This window comes from Microtus pennsylvanicus, chromosome 1 (genome assembly GCF_037038515.1).
Source record: "Microtus pennsylvanicus isolate mMicPen1 chromosome 1, mMicPen1.hap1, whole genome shotgun sequence".
NCBI classification, from domain to species: Eukaryota; Metazoa; Chordata; class Mammalia; order Rodentia; family Cricetidae; genus Microtus; species Microtus pennsylvanicus.
In genome coordinates, this window is record NC_134579.1 from 137,118,693 (window position 1) to 137,136,573 (window position 17,881).

Below are 17,881 nucleotides of genomic sequence, written 5' to 3' on the forward strand. Positions count from 1 at the left end.
ATCAAGGCCATTCTGAACTACACAAGCTCCCTTTTAAAAATGAATGAATGAGCGAATGAATAAATAAGGTAAAGCCAACATTCTATTTCTCCAGTGCTACACCAGAAATGCTCAATCAGCACCAACAGCTGAGCTCTCTTTCACCCTGGGATGTACATGGAACAAGCGGTATAGGGTAGCCTGCTTCAGAGTTCCCACAGGTACAGCAGAAGCTCACCCCATGAACCAGCAAGAGGAGTGCTTCTCAAAGCAAAGTCTAGAGGAAGGCCATTTACCACACTAGGAGAGCTGTCTACCACACAAATATAAATGAAAACAGCAGCCCAGCTCAGCCAGGGGAGAGAGATAAACTACTGAACAGATAGTTCAGAAAAAGAAACTCCGCAAGGACAAATGCATCCACAAAGAAAACCTAATCGTGCTTAGACAGCTAAGAATCTATACATTTGACACACGAGGTTACAGGGACATTTTTAGACATTGCCTGACACCATGTGTGGCTGCTACAAGAGAAATAAAGAGCATGGTGCAAGCCAAGAGTCACCTGTGCAGTTAGAGAGGCTGCCGAGACAGAGCACTCGGCAAAAGCAGTAAGTTCACAGTGCTGTACTACGCCTTCGAGGCACAGAGTGCCAGAGTCTCTACTTGCTCTTCAAGGGCACAAAGAAACTGCAAGCTGCAGAGGTTGGGGAGCACACAGATGAGGTAGCCATTGTAAGTCAGACTGGCCTGGATCTCATTCTGTAGCCTAGAGGAGGCCTAGAACTGAATTTCTCCTGCCTCAGTCTGCCAAGCACTGAGATTATGAGCATACACCATCGCACTTGGCTCATTTTTTTTTTTAAGACAAGTGGACCTTGAACTTCCTATGTAGCCCCGGGTGAACCTCTTGTCTCATCTCCTCAGTGGTAGGGTTATAAGGATGGGACACCATGCCGAGTTTATGTGGTACGGGAGGATTGAAGCCAAAGCCTCGTACATTCTAGGCTAGACTCTACAAACTGAGCTACATCTCTAGCGCCTGACACTGGACTTTGTACTGACGTTTGGACCAGTGCCTTAAATGAGAGTGCTTATGTGCAGTGCAGCTGGCAAATCTCTAGGCTATGAACAGGGAAGAACTCCAGTTCCTCCCAGGACTGATATGTTCTCAGTCTGAAGATGTGGAGTGGGATCTTTAGATCAAGTATCCAGTTCTTCTCAGCTCCAGTTGGGAAGACCACAAGTCAGACAGGTTCCAGGTAAAGAATTCTTTCAAAGTATCCCAAAGGATTCTGTCCACCAAACCTCTTGCTGTCACAGCAGGTCTGTCCATTCTCAGAGGACAGCCACAAGAGGTGCAGACTCACCTCTCGTCTGGAGAGTCTACATGAAAGGTCCTCTCGATGACCGTAGTCCACTGCAGGCAGCGTATGACAAAGGTGTTGGGTCGTGGCCTCTCAGTCTTCATCAGCTGGCATTCTGGAGGGTACAGGCAGGAAAGAGTGAGAGATGGTCCTGCTGCCTAAAGACCACATTCTCCAAGCCATCTTCTGTGTGCCAACCCCCATACCAGATGATGCCAGGGACTGAGACAGTCTAGTCCTGACCATGTCCTCTAAGGCAAGGATGTCACAGTCTTCACTTGTTCTTCAAGGGCACAAGAAATTGAGCTGCACAAAGTTCTGCATAGATGAGGCAGAGGTGAGACTTTCCCCAAGCACCTCCCTTACAGTTTCTTTCTTTCTTCTTTCCACTGCATTGCTATAGTTCCAAGGATAAAACTCGGCCCAATGCACACCAGGCATAGGCTCCATCACTGAGCAAGTGTTCTAGCCTCCTTTATTCTTATAAAACAGGGTTTTACACTGAGTTATTCAGGCTGGCCTTGAACATACTCTGTTGTCCAGACAAAAACTGAGGTCCACCATGTTTTGAAGGCCAAACCACCAGCAACAACTCAGAAGTCACAGTCAGATAGGAAAAGACACAGAAGGTGTCTAACCCAATCTGGGCCTTAGGGAGGGCATTCCTGAGGCTAGAACATCTCTGAGCTGAGCCCAGAAGGCAAGGGGGACAAGTAAGTAAGACAGAGAGTAGTGCACAGCAGGCCACAGAAGACAGAAGCCTCAAGTCTGGAGAGGTGGATTAAGCTGGGCAGGACTATGGAAAAAGTGAGGCAGGTTCCTCTTGCTAAAGGCCAGAGACAGCAACAGAGAGTTAACGGGGAGAATGAGCTAGGACAGAGTAGAGCAGGGCTGGGGAAAGAAGGGAATTGCGCTACAGGGCAGGGAGGGGCATCCAGAGCCAGCCTGAGATCTAGAGCAAAACAGATGAGATGGGGATGCAGACAGGGAGAAAGAGAAGGTGGTGGGAGGAAGAACAGGAAAGTCAGCCTGGGATAGAATGAGGATTGAGTTCTAGAGACCACCCCCGAAAAAATTCTCAAGAAACTGCTGGAGATGGGCTGGCAGCTCAAGTGAGAAGCTGGCACTACTAAAAGACGTGCCAGGAACATGGGCACAGGAAGAGGGCGTCAGAAAAAGGCTTTCTGCAGAAGGGGTGGGTGCTAGGCTGGGTTCCGGAATCCACAGGAGGGAGAGCTGGAGGGATAGGCAGAAGCTGCAGTGAGGCCCTCAAGGAGGAGGGAATCTGGGGTAACGGAGACAGGGTAATCGGTGAAACACTCTCAGCTCTTATGACAAGGACATGGTGTTAGGTCCATAGTGAAGGAAGGAGACAGGCGCACAATGGGGATCTTGAGCTTGTCAAGCTGGTCAAGCAAGAAAACACTAGGTTAGCTGGGCAGTGTATGCCTTTAAATTCCAACACTAGGGACGCAGAGGCAGGCGGATCTCTGTTAGTCTGAGGCCAGGCTGGTCTACAGAGTGAGTTATAGGACAGCCAGGGCTGTTACAGAGATACCCTGTCTCAATAAACCAAAAAAAAAAAAGTACTACATCCAGTTAAGTATAATAAATAGTACTTGATAATAACTATTACTGGTTTAGGGAAGCACATATTGCTTCAAGATGGGGACGTGCTCTTAGGATTATGTCCACAGGTAGTTTCATTGATGTTAGAAAAAGCCACATCAAAACAACAAAGTGTGCTTACCCGGATGTACACAGGACAGCAAATATGCATCCTAGCTATGGACACGCACAGCATGCAACTGTACTGAATATTGTGGATGTAGTAACACAGTGGCAGTTCTCTGAAAACATCTATTCAGAGAGGAGGTACTGTAAAAATACTATATATAATTGTTTTCAAAGTTCATATCTGCATAGGAACTGAGCTTGCAGGGTCCCCAGAAAGTTGTTTTGGGTGAGGCAGTGGATGTAGCTGGTGACTGCTGTCACCTTTCTGGATATTGCATATTTAGGCTACATTATATTTATATTAAAAAAATTCCTTGCCGGGCAGTGGTTATACACGTCTTTAATCCCAGCACTGGGGAGGCAGAGGCAGGCGGATCTCAGAGTTACGGGCCAGTCTGTTCTACAGAGTGAGTTCCAAGACAGCCAGGACTACACACAGAAACCCTGTTTTGAAAAACACAAAACTCCAGGTTAGGTGCCACAGGGGGAACTGAGGACATACGGTGAGCCTTAGAGCAGCTCATTGGGACACTGGCACTTACTGGCTGAGGGGGCAAAGAGGAGGGACAACACAGAGCCCGAAGGGTGGGCTGTGCAGAAACTTCATGACTTCTCACTGTCCCCAGAAGGGAAAAGGCCCAATGACAAGGGCAACAGCAGAAAAGGGTAGAAGTCAGATCTGAGGATGAACAGGCCTAAGACAGGTTCTGGCTCAAGCAAAACTGTTCAATGTGTCTCCAACATCTGCCAGCAAAGCTGTGAACTGTGTGGAACTCCAACTTCCTTGCCCTGAAACGTACCTGCTACAGAGAAATTGTTCAGGGGGGGTAAGGTCTGGTCAGGGGTCTCAGGTCTCTCCTTATACCCAATGAAAGAGCCATCACTCTTCAGAAGGAAGTACCGGGGTCTCCAAGTCTTGATGTATTCACCTGAAACGAGGCAGGAGGAGAAAAGGTCAGGGCAAGGTTAAGCAGTGTCCCAGCAGGCAGGCAGCCCAGGATGACAGTGACTCATGGGGGCACCACACTGGGAGGAAGGTAGATGAGTCTCTCCCAGGGGAGCCTTGGAGGTGGCACCTGCTGACGCAGGCTGGGGCACTGGTCTGGGCCCAAGTGATCCACAGGTCATGTCAGGCAGGAAGGCGCCTGCAACAGTGTCCCAGGGCGCCACTGCCTTAGCACATATGGCAGTGGCAAGCTATCCTTGCCAGAAAAGACTGTCCTAAGGGATGTCCGCTCTCTAAACGCTCAAGCCCCATAGGCTGATATTTATCAACACAGCCATACAGGAGATAAGATGTCAAACCACTGTCCCACCCTCCAAGTACCCTTGATCTTTTCAAGTCCCCTGCTTATGGGCACACACATATGCATAGCCAACACTCCCCAAGAACTCACTCCTTAAAAGATTTCTGAAGGCTCCAAAGCTACAGAGAAACCCTGTCTGGAAAAATCAAATAAATAAATTTCTGAAAGCTGGGCAGTGGTAGCGTACACTTTTAAACCCAGTATTTGGGAGGCAGAGGCAGGAGGATGGCTGCGGTGTATTGGTTGCTAGCCAAAACCCAGCAAGGTCCAGGTTCTGTAAGAGATCCCATCCCGAAGAAGTACGATGGTGAGTGACAGAGCAGAGGACACCCAAAGACCTCTCTGCACACCTGCACATATATTCACTACACACACAAAACAGAAATAGGGCCAGCAAGATGGCTTGGTGGGTGCTGAGCACACAGTAAAGAGAACCAACTCTCACAGTTGTTCTCTGACCTACACACACCCCAGGGCACACATTTTGTGGGTTTTTTTAACTTTAGGTTTCTAATTTTTAAAATATTTTTACTTAATGTGTGGAAGTTTTGCCTGTAGGGATGTGTCTGCACCATGTGCATGCCTGGTGCTGCAGAGGTCAGAAGGTGCTGGATCTCTTGGAACTGGAGCTGCACATGGGTGTGGACCACCATGCAGGTGCTGGGAATCCAATCTGGGTCCTCTACAAAAGCAGACAGTGCTCTCAACAAGACAGCCATCTCCCCAGACCAATAGTTTTTAAAAGTGGAAACAATCCAAATGCCCAGCACAGGATCCATATGATGGGCTACTACTTGGTCAGAAAAAGAGATGATAGCTGGGCGGTGGTGGCGCACGCCTTTAATCCCAGCACTTGGGAGGCAGAGGCAGGCGGATCTCTGTGAGTTCGAGACCAGCCTGGTCTACAAGAGCTAGTTCCAAAACCAGAGAAACCCTGTCTCGAAAAAACCAAAAAAAAGAAAAAGAGATGATAGACTGCTGCTCCATCCTACAGAGCAGCTGCACCGTCACTTTTGCCTAAGGCAAAGAAGAGAATCAGTCACAAAGGACCACAAATTGAGGGCCATTCTGACTTTGTAAAAGTGCAAGCATTCTGTAGAAAGTGTATTTCCCATTTTGAATATCAGCCTTTTCCCAAGCTGGCAGTATACAGCAGGACGGACTGACTGTCTCTCTCTCTCTCTCTCTCTCTCTCTCTCTCTCTCTCTCTCTCTCTCTCTCTCTCTCTCTCTCTCTCTCTCTCTCTCTCGTGGGACTCTCGGTCAGCCCTGCAATCAAGAATACACAACCAGAACTCAGTCATTCTGCTGTGGCTACACAATGATGCTCAGGGAAGCTAGGCGTGTCGTGTGTTTGCAGTGTGATGGCTCTAACGTATGGCACATTTCCCCAAGGTCAGGAAAATCTATATATGTGCCCACTTACATAAAATGTCCACAACAGCTAACCCTGTGGAGACAAAAAGTGGATTAAAGGTTGCCTGGGTCTGGAGATGGGAATATTAGAAGCAGTGTGAGAAAGGTTCTTTTTAGGGTAGTGAAAACTGTCTAAAACTGAAAGCCAGGTGTGATAACTCACACTTGCAATTCCAGAACTTAGAAGGCTGAGGCAGGAAGATTTCAGAAAGTTCCAGGGCTATCCTGAGCTACACAGTGAACTCTAGGGCAGCGTGGTCTAGAATGAGCCAGTGTCTTAAACCAAAACAAACCAAACAGTCTAAAACTGACTGTAACACTGGCTGTTCTGAGAAGGCAGAGGCAGGACAGCCTCGGGAACCTAAAGCCTGCCTGCACAACTCAGGGACAGCTTGTTTCAGAAGAAAGAGGAAAACTATACACTGTGACCAAGTAAATATCAGTCAGAGTCTCCATCTTCCAGCCATTAGCTGGGACACGAAGGAAAGGGAAAGATGACAGCCACTAATATTGTTCTTCAGGCCTTTCAGGATGCAGAGTTGCTCCCTTGGCCACATATATGGGAATGTACAAGAAGAGAGACAGTGTAGACATCAAAGGGATGGAAGTGCTCAAAAAGGAACACCCCATAAAAGTTACCATGGCAAAACTGGAAGAGTCCACAATGTCACCCAGCGTGCTGTTGGCACTGCTACAAACAAGCAAGCTCTGGGCTGCCAGGAGGATGAATGCGCGTAGTGAGTATATGATGCACTCCAAGAGCCACAGCTTCCTGAACTGGCTGCGGGAAAATGATCACAGAAAGAAGGAAGCCAAAAAGAAAGGCTCCCAGGTTCAGTGGCCACGCCAGCCTACTCCCCCCGGAGATGACTAATGGAAAGGAGCCCAAGTTGATGAACTCCCTATGAATTCAGTGTATTAGACATAACAATAAAAGGAAAATAACTCTAGACTCTACGGAAATAAATCAGTGTAGTAAACATTCGACAGAATGCAGCATCTTCACTGGAGCGCTCAGCATGCTGGGAAGGAAACGGAGGATGCCCTCGCACACGAAGGGCACAGGGAAAGCCTGTGCTGCCGTCACTGTCATACAGCAGAGACTGGACAGGTCCCCGAGGTCAGGAACAAAATCGGGATGCCTCTTTTCTCCACTGCTACACAAACCCACTACTCGGTCATGACGGCCTGATGCTCCATTCTACAGAGTAGCTGAGCCACCACTGGGTCTAAGGCGGGAAGTCGGTCAATCACCTTTTCTGACCAAGAAAGTAAGAGGTATCCCATTGAAAGGGGTGTAGTAAAACTACATTTGTTTGCAGGAAACAAGATCCTCATAGTGAAAAGTCACAGAAGAATCCACAAAAGCTGGGATCTAGCTCAGCTAGTGTATGTACACGCGCATGTGTGTATATATTAACTAATTAATTTTAATGTATATTTTATTTAAAAATATATTATGTATTATACATTATACAATATATTTTAATATATTAACTAATCAATCAATTTTTTACATACCAATCCCAGTTCCCCCTCCCTCCTCTCCTCTCCTCCCACTTCTCCCTCCCGATCACCCCCATCCACTCCTCAGACAGGTTAAGACCTCCCCTGGGAAGTCAACTAAGTCTTTCTCAGTCATCTTATTGAGGCAGGACCATCTGTTTTAAGAGGGCTGGAGAGGTGACTCAGCAATTAAGATCACTAATTGATCACTGAACCTGGGAGCCTTTCTTTTTGGCTTCCTTCTTTCTGTGATCATTTTCCCGCAGCCAGTTCAGGAGGCTGTGGCTCTTGGAGTGCATCATATACTCACTACACGCATTCATCCTCCTGGCAGCCCAGAGCTTGCTTGTTTGTAGCAGTGCCAACAGCACGCTGGGTGAGATCAATATATATATGATATATATGAATACATATATACATACATTTTTTTGTTTGACTGGGATGGGTTTTTGCTTGTTTGTTTTTCAAACAGGTTTCTCTGTGTAGCTTTGGAGCCTGTCCTGAAAATCACTCGCTCACTCTGTAGACCAGGCTGGTCTCAAACTCACAGAGATTCACCTGCCTCTGCCTCCTGAGTACTGGGATTAAAGGCACACACCACCATCGTCCAGCTATACGTATATTTTTTTAAAGAGGGCTAGAGAGATGCTTCAGCAATTAAGATCACTGGTTGCTCTTCCAGAGAACCCAAGTTGGATTCCCACCACCCACACAGCATCTTACAATTGTGTGAAATTCCAGTTCCAGGGGATTTGTGGGCACTACATACACACGGCACACAGACATGTGTGCAGACAAAATACACATAAAATGTGAATTTAATTTTTTTTCTTTTTGATTTTCTGAGACAGAGTTTCTCTATGTAGCCTTGGCTGTCCAGGAACTCACTTTATAGACCAGGTTAGCATCAAACTCAGAGATGTGCCGGCCTCTGCCTCCCAATTGCTGAGATTAAAGACATGTGCCCAATGCCTAGCTGAATAAAAATATTCTTCAAAAACGAAAAATTAAAAATTCTGTACTGGTCAATTTTCTGTAAGTGTGATACAAACTGGGGTCACCTGGGACGATGGAACCTCAGCTGAGGAAATGCTTCTCTCAAGCTTACAGGTCATATTCTTAACAGCTAATGTGTGTGTGGGGGGGGTCCATCCCACTGCCACCACTGAGCAGGGTCAGGCTGAGCAAGCCATGGGAAGCAGCTAGAAAGCAGCATTACTCCACGGTCTCCACTTTAGTTCCTGCCCTGACTTCCTTTCACAACAGACTACAACTATAAGCTGAAATAAATCCTTTCCTTCCTAAATTGCTCATTTGTGGCCCTTATCACAGCAATAGAAAGTAAACTAAGGGCTGGACACATGACTCCATGGTTAGGAGCACTGCTGCTCTTCCAAAGGACCAGAGTTCAGTTCCCAGCACCCACATCGGGTGGTGCACATCTGTCTATAACTCCAGGTCTCGAGGAGGCCAATGCCTGCAAGGGGACCTGCACACATGTTTATACCACCCACACATAACTAAAACAATAAATCCTAAAAACAAACAAACAAAAAGCAAGCAAGCAAACTAAGGCAAATTCCAGTAAGTGGAGCTATGGAGACGGCTCACCAGGAAAAGTGCTTGTCACACAACCATGGGGACTACTACGCAAGCATCTCCAGCACGCACTGAAAAAGCCAGGCATGGCAGGGTAGGCTTGTAATTCCTGTAACCTGTGGGCAGACACAGAAGAATCCTACAGCTTGCTGCCAAGCCAACCACCTGGCCTAATTTTATTTATGAGTATTTAAAATACTCAGTATCCAAAATATATAAACAACTTTTGTAATTCAATAAGAGAACAATGAGCCTGCGTTTTAAAGAGGTCAAGGACCTGGAAAGCTACTGCACCAAAGACAGGGTGGCAGAAGTAGGCGGAGCTCTGTGAGTTCAAGGTCAGCCTGGTCTACTGAGTGAGTTCCAGGACAGCCAGGGCTACACTGAGAAAACCTGTCTTGAGAAAAAAAAAAAATAGCCCAAGCATATCAGTAATCCCCATATGTTGGGCACTGAGAAAATGCAAACTAAAACTATGATAAAACAAACAAAAGAACTAGGTGTAGCAGCATTTATTACACTTAAGAGGCAAAGGCAGGAGAATCAGGAATTCAAAGTTATTCTGGGCTAAATAACACTGTGTCAAAAAAAAAAAAAAAGACAAACTTTGTTCAGAGTGATACCAACTTACACTTGCCAAAAGAAAGAAATAACTCAGTGTATAGTTAAAGGATAGGTTTAAAGAACATCCTGTATCCATACACTTATTTGTCTATAAAAAGGAATAAGGGGCTGGAGAGATGGCTCAGTGGTTAAAAAGTGCTTCCCACTCTTGCAGAGGACCTAGGTAGGGTTCCTAGCACCCACATTGGTCAGCTCAGTTTCCTGTAACTGCAGCTCTACAGGATCTGATAGCCTCTTCTGGCCTCCATGGTTACTACAGACACACGCATGCATACACACAGAAAAATATACATTAAAAAATTATCTTAAGAAAAAAAGGAACGAAGCATTGACACAGGTCTAACACAGATAACCACTATGCCAAGGAGAAGCCAGGTCACAAAGGCCACAGTGTGTGATCCTAGCGCTGTCGAGTGTCTGGAGCAGACAGTCCATATGGCTGGGAAGCACTGCTGCTGGCAGGTGCGCAAGAAGAGGTGGAGACCCAACTGCTCAGTGGGCTCAAGGCTTTCCTGTGGGTGATGACGTATTTGGGAACTTTAAAATAGTGGCCACCTAATACCACAAATGTATAAAGGTCACTCAATTATACAAGTTAGAAAGGTTTATTTCATATTATGGCAATTTCACCTCAACTGAAAAAAGAAGAATGTTAGAAAAACTCAAACTGGGGATGCAGTTTAGAGAACTTGCATATACAAGGCCCTGGGCTGGGATCTGCAACATGCATTCTTTAAAAAAACAAACAACAACAACAACAACAAAATATCCTACAAAAGTAGCAGCTCCAGCTCAGGTGGGACATGGTGCTGGACTGTCTTGCTGCTTCTTTATCTGGACGCTGGCATAGGTGATTAATGACCCAGGTCCTAATCTATCTGTGATGTTTCATACTTTAGCAACAAAAAGCCTACAGAGAAAGGAAAAAACACAAAACAAAACCAAAAACCATATCACAATCTAATCCTCACAGTCAAATGAGGAAACTGAGTCAGAGAGGCTCACTTTTTGGCAAGAATCATAGGACTGAGCTGGGTGGTGGTGGCGCATGCCTTTAATCCCAGCACTCGGGAGGCAGAGGCAGGCAGATCTCTGTGAGTTCGAGGCCAGCCTGGTCTACAAGAGCGAGTTCCAAGACAGGCTCCAAAGCTACAGAAACTCCGTCTTGAGGGGGGAAAAAGGAAAAAAAAAAAAAGAATCACAGGATGACTGGCTCTCTGGGACAGTTGGCACTGAAATCCAGAGCTCGCCCTGACCACTATGCTGTCTGCCTCCACACCAGTAGGGGAGACAGTATGCTTTCCTAAGGGTGGTGGTGATGGCTAAAGCCAAGCCACAAATAGGATCTGGTGGCAGTCATACCATCCAGTCAGTCATACCCCAGACCCTGCTGAGTAAGTAAGAGGCAGCATACACTGTAGGCCAGGCCTTGAGCCCAGTCAAGTTTAGCATTAGAGGGCCAGGGTCTGTCCCACTTAGCTCTACTGCCTTGTGTCAAGGCTTCAAGCAATCACTTTTGCTGCTAGTCTGCTCTGAAAGAGTATCCATGAAAACTCATTAACACAGGCTTGCCTGGGGCAGAGCCTGAGACCAGGCAGACTGGGAGTAAATCAGTACAATGTCTATTTTAACCAGCAGGAGTGGGAATGGGTTAGCATAGATGCCCAGATATCAGGAGGCAGCAGAGCCCTCTTTCTGCCAGCTACTACTCAGATGGGCAAGGAGTACACCTTTGTGCATATGTACTGTGTATTCAAGGCAGGTGGGCCAGACAAAAGACAAGGACAGGCCAGCAGCCAATTCAACTCAGCCCATCTCAGTGTGGTACACACAAACACAGACATGAAGCCCTAAAAGGAGCCAGAGTCAAGAATCACTTTGTCAGCTAAGTCTAGGCTAGAGATCCCCGCCCCTGCACTCAATGGTTCCCTAGCCACCTCCCCACTTCCTAAAACCTTAATCCAGTGAGCCTAGGGAAACTCCCGCCAAGGGACAGGAGTCCAGCAGACTGACACAGCCGAGCAGAGTTGCCATTAGATGCAATCCCAATCATTCATTCTGCAGCTGTTTGCTGGACACCTACTAGATTTCAAACATTTCTTGAGGCAATCAAGACAGCATAGTAAACACAGCACATGAAAATCCTGCCTAAAGGAAGTTGACATCAAACGGCTGAATTGTTAATTCATCACACAGACACAGACCAAGCGCATACCTGTCATCCCAGTTCTAGGGAGGCTGATGCAGGATTACTACAAAGCTAAAAACTGCTTAGGATACCAAAAAATCAAAAACAGACCCAAGACGGGCAGTGCAGCTCACCCACTGTCACATCAAAAGGAAGTGGCAGGGCCAGGATCAGAACCTGTCAGGTGTCAATGTTCAGATGGCTCCTTTTGACAGTCTCAAAGTCAAGGCTCAGTCTATGGGGCTGGAGTGCCCTGAGTGCCACCTGCTGTAGGGGAGCAGGAAATGGGGTTTCCTCTGCTGTTCTGCTGGCCCTAAGGAGCAGCCCATTCCATGTGACTGCTGGTGTCTGTGGCCAGAGATGGCAGGACAGGTTCTCATCAGTCATCTGTTATTCAAATGTGCCTGTCTCGCTCCCCTCAGGATGCCCTGATTGTCCTGTTCCCCACATGTCGCTGCCTGTGAACTACGGGACGCCCTTGCTCCTCCTCAAGCCCCAGATGCAGCATGGCTCTCCACTGTAAGCCTCAGACCCACCTTCCTCTCGTTGCGTGATTTATTCACAACAAAGGCCGCCAGTGGATACAAAGGTTGGCCTAGGCACCTCACCTGCCCCAGGATGTCACATATCACCACGAGGATGGGATCCCCGACTGTCTCTAAGATCTAGAACAGCTCCTGGCACACAGGAGCCACTCCATGAGTTAAGCACTGAGTGAATGGAAGTGTCTGTGAACCAGCTTCTTCCGGCCTGGCACCCTTCCTGCCCAGGAGAAGGTCCCTGAAGGCCAGCGGTGACAAAGCCAACTCTCAGCACATGTTGCTTCCTTATCTAACTCCTAGTGTCACAAGGCATCTGGTGAAGGCACAGGGGACCCTGGGCTCTCAAGGTCTAGTCTCCTCTCTATTCATGACCTCACCAGGGCCTCAGCTTCCTGTCCTCACAGAGGACTGTGGCTGGTGAGGCTGCCCAGCTTCCATCTCACCTGCTCCAGCTAGTGTTCTAGAAACACCAGGCAAATGCAGGTCTCTGAGACTTTGTCCATTCTGCTCCTCTCATGGAACACATTTTCCAGGCAATTTTTGTGGCTCTGGTACCAGGCACCTCCTCCTCCAGGCTCTGTTCACTGTCACCTCCTCAGAGTACCTCCCTGCAGACTGTCTCTTCCCAGCCCTTGACCTCTCATTCACATGGCCCTTCTTACCACCTGACACTGCGTCTATTTACTGTATTTCCACTCCCAGAACCTTACAATCAATGACTATTTGATAAACACCGACTCGATATGGCTTAGCTGTGTTATCTGAGTTTTACGTGACTACTCCTTCTAAGCCTCAGTTTCTTCACCTGTAAGAGGAAGGGATGAATAAGATTGCTGACAAAGATACCGAGCCTAAAACCTTCTCTGGACTCATTCAGGATGGCCAGCTAGGGCCACAGAGTAATGGTTCCTTGAGCTGGAGATGCTAGAGGAGAGCAGGATGCAAGAGGGAGACACACAATCTGGTGAGCAAAAGTGAATCCTTACCACGTTTGTGGAGCCAGCCTTCTTTGATGACCGAAACCTCATTCATGGTGGCAGCATTAACACGCTGTCACCTACCTTGGGACAGCTCAGGGCAGCAGGACATGCAGGAGGCACCTCGGGTACAGTACAGTCTACGAGAGACAAGAGAGGATTGTGAGGGTGAGGGCCCCATCCTGGACGCTGAGGCCCTTCGGCTCTGTAGCTGGCTAGGCAGCGGGTATAGCCAGGGAGCCAGGAAGAGCTCTTCCCTTGGGGCCCGATCCTGAGGGAGAAACATGGGATCACAAAAGAGCTGAACGTGCACAGGCTCTGCATCAGAGTTCTTCCCTAGGCCGGGCGGTGGCGGCACACGCCTTTAATCCCAGCACCTGGCTGGCCGAGGCAGGTGGATCTCTGAGTTCAAGGCCAGCCTGGTCAACAGAGTGAGTTCCAGGATGGTTCCAGAGTTATACAGAGAAACTGTCTCAAAACAAAACAAAAAAACACAAAAACCAAACTCTTCCCTTCACACCTAAGGCTGGACAGGAAGAGAGCGAGGTAGCTGCAGCCCCACCCCCTGCCTCACCCCAACGCCCCAGTGCTGAGGTAACCGAGAATGAATCAGACAGCCCTGGGCACCTTGGGTGTGCTCAAAGCCACCAGCATCTATCTGCCTGCCCCCAAGACAGACAGACTCATGCACGCACTCATTTCTTTAGAAATCAACCTGCCACCTTAAGCAAACTAAGAACAGCTTCCCCCAAGTACAGGGAGGTTCTGTACCATCCCCAGCTTTCTTTTCCTTCATGTTCCCACCACAAGAATGAGGAAAATGAATGAAGTCACAGAAGCTCTGGCACCTGAGGGAACCTACTGCACACACACCTGTCTGAAGCCTAGAGGCCAGTCCTGGGGTTTGACCAAAGGCCTGGTTCCTTTTCCAAGACCTCTGCATCTGTCTTCAGGGGCTACCAGCCAACAGACTAACGGACGCCGAAGCTGCTGCAGAGTCTCAGGTTCCCTGAGCAGAGGGAGGAGGACAAATGTGGGCAGCCACCAGCTGGGCTCTTACCTGGAAGCCTGGGCCTGGACTGGGGCCATGGAGCCCAAAGTGCCTTATGTCTGCCTCTCCCAACCCAGGGTTATTTGCGGACAGCAGGTCAGGAGCTACAGAGGCCCCTGGAGAAGTGGCAGCTGGCTCTAGGGACACCATGGGCATCAGCTTTCTCTCGTGCCCCATGGGAGCTGGTGGGCTGGACACAGAACTGCCTGGCATGTGACAGTGGCAGGCTGCCCAGGCCCTGGGTAGAAGGAGGGAGGTAAGTGGGAGGGACCGAAGGGAAGGCAAGGTGGCCAAAGACGGGGAGGACAGGCGGGTGTGAGATCACAAGCTGGACTCCAAGATACAAAGTCAATGAAGGAGTGTGGGGCCGAAACAGCAACAGGGGTGTCCTCCACAAGCCGACCCAAACACACAGGAGTACAGGGCTCTCAGCCATAAACAGTCCATCAATGTCAACCTCCCCACTTCCCCTTAATGCTGGCTGGCAGAATCCTAGTCCACATCCTCCTGGAGTCTTACTTCCCTGCCCCAACTCGGAAGCCAAAGGGACCCTCAAAAGTGAGTCGGTCTTAAGCCAAGCATGGTGGCAATCCTTTAGTCCCAGCACTTGGGAGGCAGCTGCAGGCGGATCTCTGGGAGCTGGAGGCCAGCCTGGTCTACAGAGTGAGTTCCAGGACAGCCAAGACTCTGTCTTTCCTTAGCTCAGAATCCTCCATGACTCCCCATGTCCTTGGCAAAAATGCCCAAGTCCTCACTGTGGCTCTCGAGGCTGACTTGCCTTACAGTCCCACGTCAGCAGCTGTCTGCTCAGCCTGGGGCCCTGCAGCCTTGTCTCCTCCCTACTCAGCCCTCTCCCATGTTCCCCTGCCTCACTCTCATCCCTCCATTTACACCTGACCTTGTCCTTCCTCCACGTCCAAACCCTTCACAGCTCCCCAGTGTGTTTAGAAAACAGAACAAAGTCCTCCCTACACCAAAGGAGCCACGTGAGTGGTTCCTGAACCAAGAAAGCAAGGGCACACCATCACGACAGGGACTGCTCAGGTATTCTAGCCTTCCTGCTTACACCTTCTGGATAGTCTCCCTCCTTGGGGCCTCAGTGAAACAGTACACCCTCGGATCTCAATCTGCAAAGTTGCATTGAGTGCAGTTATATACCCTTGGGGCAACTCCCCCCACACCCGTCAATACTACTAAAGTGGGCCAGCCCAGCACTGACATTGCCATGCAATGAATGAGCTGATTCTCACCAACAGGCCAAGCTGCAGAAACACCAGTCTTCTGGGAGTGTGTCCTAGGCTCCAGACCCTGGAAACCATCACATAGACACAATGATGGGCCTCACAAAACTCAACATTCTGAAGAGGAAAAACACACACATATCCCGCAGAACAATGTCACAGGGAGAGGGGTGCTGAGGAGAAAAATCAGGAGGAAATGGTAGGGAATGGGGCTGGCTAGTTGTAGTATAGGGTGCACATGAGCAAAGCCTCAAGTATTCAAGGCAATGCAGAGAACAGCACATGGAAAGACCCTCAGGCAGGGTCAGAAAGATGGGAAAGCTTTACGGCAGGAGCAGTGCAGGGAACATCAGAGAGCAGCTCAGGGCCTAGGGTTGAGGGCCCAAAACCAGAAAACCAAACTGTCCCCAGCTACGGGTCAGCCCTAGTGGGCTGGGATAGAGAACTAAGCCCAAAGCAATGTGAGACCCAGTAAAACAGAACCAAAGCACCCAGTGTGAGCAGAGGGCTGGCTGACAGACAGGCCTCCCACAGCTGCTGTTGCTCAGAGCTGCAGGAAGGCAGTCAGGTGTGGTCAAGAATGGTCAGGATTTCAGAGTCTGAGAGCCACGGCCAACCTGGTAGCCTTAGGCAGGGCACTGGAGCTCCCAACACCCTATCAGAGGGGCTGTAACATGCCCAAGTGAGGACAGAGGCTCAACGAAGAGAAGCCATTTACCTTGGGGTCTCCCAGTTGAGTGGCAGGGGCCCTGGCCACAGCTCCACACGCCAGAGCCACTTTTTACAGTTTCATTTCAGCAACTAAGAAGTCAGCAGCAGCTCAGGCAGGCAAGAGCAGGGGGAGGAATTGGAAGATCCCCTGCGTCCTCCCTGGCTCCAGCCGGCCTCCCACTAAGGGTGGCGCCTCAGCTGAGGTGTCTGTGACGCAGTCCTGGCGGTGATGAAATTCCAGGCAGCACAGCCAAGGGGATGGCCTGCTCGCTGAGGAGCTGCAGGCTGAGGACACTCTCAGAAGGGCCGGGAACATGCCTGTGGAACTCGTGGAGACCTGCCCTGACTACCCTTCTGCATCACACACCAGCAGGGAGTCCTTGTATGGCTCCATCACCCATAGCTGCTGCTTCCCAGAATGCCCACATTTGCGTGTGCTGAGGGCTGGGGCTGCAGCGGGTGACTAACCACGAGCCACCTGGGAGGCCAGATGACAAGAACAAGGATCCCTCACAGGAAAGGATGCCTAAGCAAAAGACACAGATCTCAATAGTTATGAGGAGATACAGCGATAAGAGTAATACCACCTCAAAAACTCACAATGCCAAGTGTAGCCTACTGTAGGAGTACAAAATGGTGAGGCCATATCAAAACGATCAGTAACAATTAAACTTAATAATATATGGCTAACCTAGTGGTTTCCCAGAAAGCACCCCTACTGTAGTATTTTGCAGATGGTCCTTTGAGCACATGGACATTTTCTGTATCATCAACTTTTACCAAAATGATCTTGTAGCCGGGCGGTGGTGGCGCATGCCTTTAATCCCAGCACTTGGGAGGCAGAGGCAGGCGGATCTCTGTGAGTTCGAGACCAGCCTGGTCTACAAGAGCTAGTTCCAAAACCAGAGAAACCCTGTCTCGAAAAACCAAAAAAAAAAAAAAAAATTAAAAAAAAATGATCTTGTAACAGTGGACCAGCTGACAGCAGACTGCAGTTACTGAGAAATAGGTTCCCCTGGTCCTGAATTCTCACAAGCAAATACTGCCTGTCAACGACAGGTATTGTCTTTGGATTTGCTTTCTGAGCAGTTCCTCTAAGAGGCAAGGCCTGGATCAGTGGTAGGTGATAGGCTTTGGGACAAAAATGGAACGGGGCTTTCACTGCCACTGCCTCAGCAGGACTCTGCTTCCAACTAATAAATAGCACTGGTTAGTGCAGATCCTGTGGTTCTGCTTCTCAGAGCCCATCTGTGAGTCTAGCAGGGAAACCGGCCCCAGAGGGAGTAAGAAGCCACAGCCAGCTGCAAAGGGAATTGAGCTGTTTCTAGGCTTTGCTCTCTATGTTCACCTCATGGATTTTTTTTTTCCTTCCAGAAATGGGGATTTAACCCAGGGTCTTGTACATTCTAGGCAAACACTCGACCAATGGGCCATACCTCCGAAACCTCTTTCTGACTCTTAAAGGCATAATCTCAAATTACCCACACTGGCCTAAAACTTATTCTATAGCCCAAAAGAATTTGAATTTGCAATCCACTTGGCTCTGCCTTTTGAGTTCTGGGATTACAGGTCTGTGGAATTACAGCAAATCCAGATTTTAATCAAGCACCTGCCATAGCAAAGCTGTGGGGAGCCAA

At 48.8% G+C, this 17,881-nt stretch overlaps 1 protein-coding gene across 6 annotated transcripts in view; it reads right to left on the reverse strand.

The window, feature by feature from the left end:
- Nucleotides 1–17,881, reverse strand: part of Akt2 (AKT serine/threonine kinase 2) — a 48,207-nt gene that overhangs the window by 19,249 nt on the left and 11,077 nt on the right. For 2 of the 6 annotated variants that reach the window (XM_075987491.1, XM_075987460.1), the window contains exons 2-4: nt 13,251–13,381; nt 3,884–4,012; nt 1,350–1,461 (exon numbers count right to left, since the gene is read on the reverse strand). In XM_075987491.1, the coding sequence (XP_075843606.1) occupies nt 1,350–1,461; nt 3,884–4,012; nt 13,251–13,296 (287 nt within the window). In that variant the 5' untranslated portion in view covers nt 13,297–13,381. Of the gene's footprint in view, nt 1–1,349; nt 1,462–3,883; nt 4,013–13,250; nt 13,382–14,114; nt 14,485–15,542; nt 15,601–16,251; nt 16,665–17,881 lie in introns of those variants that run through there. The other 4 variants (XM_075987476.1, XM_075987468.1, XM_075987480.1 and 1 more) reach the window with 4 other exon arrangements.